Source organism: Mus pahari, chromosome 22 (assembly GCF_900095145.1).
Source record: "Mus pahari chromosome 22, PAHARI_EIJ_v1.1, whole genome shotgun sequence".
Lineage (NCBI taxonomy): Eukaryota > Metazoa > Chordata > Mammalia > Rodentia > Muridae > Mus > Mus pahari.
The window spans coordinates 24,651,542-24,658,438 of NC_034611.1; the positions used below are offsets into that span (position 1 = coordinate 24,651,542).

The 6,897-nt window shown below is 44.7% G+C and overlaps 1 protein-coding gene across 1 annotated transcript in view; it reads right to left on the bottom strand.

The window, feature by feature from the left end:
• Positions 1 to 6,897, bottom strand: part of Decr1 (2,4-dienoyl-CoA reductase 1) — a 26,893-nt gene extending 19,996 nt beyond the window's left edge. Inside the window, exon 1 of the mRNA XM_021222329.2 lies at positions 6,795 to 6,897. Coding sequence (XP_021077988.1) covers positions 6,795 to 6,863 — 69 coding nt within the window. The 5' untranslated portion in view covers positions 6,864 to 6,897. The remainder of the gene's footprint in view (positions 1 to 6,794) is intronic.

Sequence of the window (6,897 nt, forward strand, 5' to 3'; positions counted from 1 at the left end):
TATTCCTCAGTTGAGAATTCTTTATTTAGCTCTGTACCCCATTTTTTAATGGGCCTTTTTGAGTTTCTGGAGTCCAGCTTCTTGAGCTCTTTGTATCTATTGGATATTAGTCCTCCATCAGATTTAGGATTGGTAAAAATCCTTTTCCCAATCTGTTGGTGGCCTCTTTGTCTTGTTGACAGTGTCTTTTGCCTTACAGAAGCTTTGCAGTTTTATGAGGAGTTTTATATGGGTTCTGGGGATTGTATTTGGGTCTCGAAAGCCGCCCATCTAGTGTGGCCTCAGCTTGCTCTTCTGAAACAACGTCATACCAGTTCCAACAGGAAGCTTCACAGTTCCTAGTGTTGGAGCATCCCTAAAGCTTGCCACGGACTCTCACCTCCTAACCTTTACTCTATTTCTCCCTCCAGCCCGAGCTACTCTTTTTCAATTTAGCAAAAATCTCCAGTCAAAGCCAGGCAAATTATCAACATTTCCCCTCTCATTTGGTGCCTACTTCTCTGGAGGTCAATTTGGCGACATTTATCAAAAGGTTACATATATAATACCCTTTGATCTAGTCCCTTCACATTCAAAAATGTATCCACTCATTAAGTAGAAGGCAGAGAAGGGACATTTTGTTCAAAGATATGCATTAAGGGGCAAGGCTTGAGCGCAATGGTAAATCATTTGCCTAGCATTTACAAGGCCCTGGGTTCCATTNCCAGCATTGAAAACAAATATCCTTATCAAAATCCTACCTAACTCTTTACAAAAGTTGATGAGACCAGCCCAAAATCAATATGAAATTACAGCAGGCTTGAAATAGTAACACTTATTCATAAAGCATTGACCTATTACCCACTAAAGGGATATAAACACTACCACAGTTTGTCCAATTGCTCAATGCTGTAGGTTGAATATCAACACAGTGAAGCATCATTTGTTAAGAGAAAGATGCAAAGAAAGCATTGTATAATCTGTGTGCTTTTTAGAAGAAGCTGGCTTCCTATAGGTGTCAACCCAAACACAAAAGCTTCTGGAACAATCCACAGGGAACTAGTCAGTGCAGTATACTCTCAGAAGAGTTCTTAGGAGAGTTAGGAGGCACAGCGTAGCACTGCTTTAGCATCCAACATGCTCGTTAGATGATATTTCACTGGAAATAACCAACACACAAGTGAAGCATGTGAGCAAGCACACAAGACGGGAAGGATTGAGAGGGAAACAACAGCACAGAAACAGTTCATAAGGACGCCTCATTTAACATGTGGCCGGGAGATCTATTATAGACAACGAACTCCTTCCGTGGTTCTTTCAGGGAGAGGGGCAGGGGCTGCATCTGTTGGTTTGCATCAGGTGAATATATTTAGATCAAATTTACTCTGACTCAGATGTGTACAAGAGTAGGCGTTTGTGAAGACTCCTCTTTAACTGACATATAACATATGTTTGGCAAAAACTGGCTAACCACGTACTTCAAAGTATGTGTTTGAAAAACGAGTATCTTTATACACGTTTACTTTTTATCTTTCACTCTCAGAGTATGCCCTGCATGGCTCGCCCACTAAGCCTTCCACTCCTGCTCACAATTTTTTGTCCAGTTGCCAGAATGCGCTTATCCGTGCCAGCCACGTGATGTTTTTAGTGTCCAGACACTGCCTTTTCAGCAAAGCACCTATGGTTCTTAGCAGGAGGTATGTGGTGACATAGGGACGGTTTTTCTCCACGTACTCATGTAGAAAGCAAGATTCTTAGAAAGGAAGAACCACCCAGCATCCCAAATGCCAACTAAGACCCTACAAACCTAAACAACTAAATTGCCCAAACTCTGTCATCCCTGGCTCTTCACAGGCCATGTTAAGCCCATCTCTGTAACCATCTGTACCACCTGAGCGTGCCTACCCCCTCTACATCCTACAAGAGCACTGCTCAGAAGGCTGGGATGCTGAGTTGCTGAGGAGCTCAGATCTTGTTGCCACAGCAACCAGCCTGAAGGTAAAAGAAAATGCCTTGCTGGACTCCAAAGGCTAGGCTGAATCATGCAGTTGCCAGGAGCAAGGCAGAAATTACATTTCTGAGTCATGGCACTTCCCATCGCAATGAACCAAAGTTTTTGAAAAAGTCATTACTCTGTGCTATGGGGTATAGTTCCTTACTGTTATTGCAGCTCTTATCTGTCTGCACACCAAGATGTTTTCCAATACTGCACAATAAAAGAAAATGAAATCAGCCTCCAGTTAGGAAACCGTCTGAGGTACTCCACTGGAGTCTTCATTCCTGTCTGCCTTAGAGACATCTTTTACTGACTCCGCGTTACATAAGCCAAGAGAAACATGACTCTCACTATTGAACCAAACTTACAAACGGACTGATTGGATTTGAGGATTTGCTTATGTGGGAAACTATTAGACAGGAAACAGACATTATTTTAAAGTTCATCCACTTACTTAGATCTAGCAAGTACGTTTTTATTGAGTATCTGCTATGCCTCAAGCACTATTGTAGGCAATGATAATACAGCAGTGACAAAAAGATACACTATTCTACCTTTGGTGAGATTACATTGAGGGGAAAGGGATAGACAAATTAAGTGAAATATACAGTATATTAGACCTTGGTGCATGTTATAGGACGACATAGAATGGAGGCAGGACACTGTTACAGTCGCTTGATATGCACTCACTGATATGTGGATATTAGCCCAGAAACCTAGAATACCCAAGATACAATTTCCAAAACACAAGAAAACCAAGAAGGAAGACCAACGTGTGGATACTTCGTTCCTCCCTAGAATAGGGAATAAAATACCCATGGAAGGAGTTGCAGAGACAAAGTTTGGAGCTAAGACGAAATGATGGACCATCCAGAGACTGCCCCACCTGGGGGTCCATCCCATAATCAGCCACCAAATGCAGACACTATTGCATATGCCAGCAAGATTTTGCTGACAGGACCCTGAGAGAGCTGTCTCCTGTGAGGCTATGCCAGTGCCTGGCAAATACAGAAGTGGATGCTCACAGTCATCTATAGGATGGAACACAGGGCCCCCAATGGAGGAGCTAGAGAAATTACCCAAGGAGCTGAAGGGGTCTGCAACCCTATAGTTGGAACAACAATATGAACTAATCAGTACCCCCAGAGCTCGTGTCTCTAGCTGCATATGTAGCAGAAGATGGCCTAGTCGGCCATCATTGGGAAAAGAGGCCCCTTGGTCTTGCAAACTTTATATGCCCCAGTACAGGGGAACGCCAAGGCCAAAAAGTGGGAGTGAGTGGGTAGGGGAGCAGGGCGGGAGTGGGGGGAGGTTATAGGAGACTTTTGGGATAGCATTTGAAATGTAAATGAAGAAAATATCTAATAATTTTTTTAAAAAAAATTAAAAAAAAAAAAAAAGAATTGTCAGCTACCTCTCCAGCACCGTGCTCCCCACCACGATGATAACTCACCTCTGAAACTGTTAGCAAGCTCCCAATGAAAGGCTTTCTGTTATGAGTTGCCTTGGTTATGGTGTCTCTTCACAGAAAAAGAACAGTGACTAAGGCAGGTGCCCAGCAAGGGTAGAAGTGGGTGCCAGATTCCCTGGAGCTGTACTGATAAGTGGTCGTGACTAGCCAATGTGAGTGCTGGATAGCAAGCTTCAGTTCTCCGAAAGAGCAGCAAGCAATCCTAAGGATTGAGCTCTCTCTCCTGCCCTAGGTTGAAATTGCTGCCCTTACAATCTGACTTCTGACTAAAAAAGTCAGTGGTAGGATCCACCTCCCCTAGGCAGCCTCTACGTGCACAGAGTTTTGTTCATCTATGCATTAGAATGCACCATGTTTTCAGTCTGTTGGAGCTGGTGGTATCTCATGAAACTATCATTTTTCCTGCATTTGTTTTTAAAGATTTATTTATTTATTTATGTAAGTACACTGTAGCTGTCTTCAGACACTCCAGAAGGGGGCGTCAGATCTTGTTACGGGTGGTTGTGAGCCACCATGTGGTTGCTGGGATTTGAACTCAGGACCTTTGGAAGAGCAGCCGGGTGCTCTTACCCGCTGAGCCATCTCACCAGCCCTTTCCTGCATTTTTTAAAATATGATCCAAGGTGATAAATTTCCAGCTCCACAACATAGTATGCACAGTCATTTGTGTAACATGTGTCTTCCATGTTTATTCTGTGCCAGGCCCTGCGCTAGGATCAAGCAATGAGCTGACCAGATGTAACAGGATTACAGAAGGAATAATAGCATTTTCAATAGGATAAAGAAAAACTTCATTTTCAGAAATTGTTACTATGTACTTTATTTACCGAGATTGCCTCTATTACCACTGACCAGGAATCACTTTTATAAAAATAATAAAGTGATTACTCTAGATAAAAACAGACGGTCAGTCATGCAGTGAGCACCAACCAGCAAGAATCTACAAACGTGAGTACATGCTCACTAAGGAAATGTAACCTTCCTGCAAGACGCAGCGGCATTGCCTTTTGCCTCCAGTTCTTCGTTCCACGTGCTTTGGCTGCACTAAATGTATTTCAAAGTGCAATCCTAAGTTACTACCCACACTCCAGAAACAGTCACTGAGCTATTTCCACACTGAACGCAGGCTTGCCTTTCCAGCCAGGGAGCCTCTCTGAAGAAAGCCCCGCAATTACATTTCATGATTAACAACTGATTAAAGGTAAATGTTTTATCAGAGAATGAAACGCAAACTAAGGGCAAGGTCCTTCTCAGCAGAGGGAAGATTAGATGTTTACTGGATTGAACTGGGCCTTCCTAGGTCAAGGTTCAATGTAAAATAACATTCACAGATATGACATCTGCAACATTTCTCTCACGAGGAAGGTTTTACCTGTAACATATTTACTCTCAAAACCATGACGTTGCTTGGCAGATTCCAATTCACAGATGTCCTTCCTTCCCCATAGGCTTCACGGGTCAAGGAGACAAGCACCTGTATTACCTCAGAACTAACATTTTGAAAATAAGGCCTCTCTACATATCCCTGGCTGTCCTTAAACTCAGTGTGTGGACCAGGATGGCTTCAAACTCAAAGAGATGCACCTGACTCTTGTCTCCTAACTGCCAGGATTAATGGTACAGCCCACTACACCTGACTTCTAACATTTTTTTTTTAAGCAAATGAATTTCAAAATGTCAGGGTGTGCTTTTTTTTTTAATTATTATTTTTTTCTTTCTCCAAATGGGCTGTCCAATGGTATCAGAAGAATGGGATTCTGGGCTCAGGCTCTGTTGCTGCAATCCTAAGAGCATCTGTAGGTCACAGAGACACTGTGGGCCTGGAAAAGGGCCGGTTCTCAGAAACCGAATGTGGGGGTTTTGTCTGTTTGTCTTTGCCCCCGCTCTTTTTGTCTGTTTGTCTTTGCCCCGGCTCCGTTGTCTTGAAAAAGAGAAAGAGTAGCAATGCAAACCAAACAGTGAAAGGTCCACTTTCCAGAAGGTCCTCTGGCTTGAAGAAGTCACCACACCTTGCTGCCTTAGCGTGTGGCGCCTCTTTCCTTAGCGTGTGCCCTGACCAGTGTTCTGTCTCCCGCGCTTCTCTGCCCACCTAGGACCCCTGCCTCTCTCTCACACACACCCCTGCCCCTCCAGGACTCTTTCGAACCACTCCCATATTTTTCTAAAGTGAACACTACTGGGCCTGTCTATCAAACTCAAAGCGGGTAGAGACGGGGTATCAACTGATGGACTGAGTTTTCTCCTTGGATAAGGAAATTCTGATTTTTAGCTTAAGATTTTTAACCGAGTTAGGGCATGGGTTGTCTTGAACTAATGCTTTTTTATTATTATTATTATTATTCCTCTTCCTTTTCTCCCCTGGTTTCTTCACTTTCAGGTTTCATTTCCATTGTCGACTGGGTGGGAAAAATGTTGGAAAGCAAAGCAATATAAGCTAGAGGGAAACAGAAATGGATTCCACCGGTGAGATGCACCTCTAGGAGGTGAATGGAAATGTGGCTTAGGTTTTGACATTTTCAAATTACTTTACTCACAGCGTACTTGTTTATTTGAGGGAGAAAAAGGCCCGTGCCTATGCCTGCCTGGGATCCAATGGTAGAAGGTGAGAACCAACTTCCACGAGGTTTTGGCTTTTCATTTATTTCCTTTTCATGTGCCATTGGTTTTTTTGTTTGTTTGTTTGTTTGTTTGTTTGTTTGAAAAATAACTATCGAAAACAAAGTCATTCCTGCCTTGTCCCACTGTGGGTGGGATGGGGGTGGGGGGCTTGTGAAAGGGCAACAGTGCTCCGGGAAGACTTCTTCAGAAACAGAAGCAAGCTTAATCTTTCTCTTTCCCACCCACAGAACTGACAGCTATGTCCTTCAGGCTTGCCACTGCTAAAAGTAGGTAAAAGGTCCATGGATTTCTTCCAACGTAATCTCTGGTTTCCACCTCCCAACCAAATTCCTTTGTTCACTGAACAGACCAGGGTTCAGCCAACCTGCTACGTGTGTGGCATTCCCAGTTTATTTACAAATGAAAGTTCCTTTACGGAGGATTCCGTTTCTCCACCCCACCCACCTCATTCTCTCCTCTCCCAGGGCCCTGAAACCCCTGGCTTCTCAAAATGAGCTGGGTCTCTCCCCTCTCCCCTCACTGCGCCCCTGGAGTGCTCTCCCCAAGTCCCGGATCCCTTGTCCCCTCACCCCTCTCCTTGCATCCTCTGCTCCCCGGGACGCCTGGCATCTCTCACCTCCCTACACCGGACCCGGCCCTGTTTTAGCTGCCAGCGCCCCGGCCCCTGTTCTCGCGCCCTGTGTGCTCAGCGTCGCCGGTGGAAGCCTCGCCCACGCCGCGGTGCCTTACCCTCTGAGGACCCGGATCGCAGGGGAGGCGGGACACCCCAGCCAAGAACGCACGGCCCAGCGGCGCCATGTCTGCAGCAGGACTCAGTCCTTAATGCCAGGGT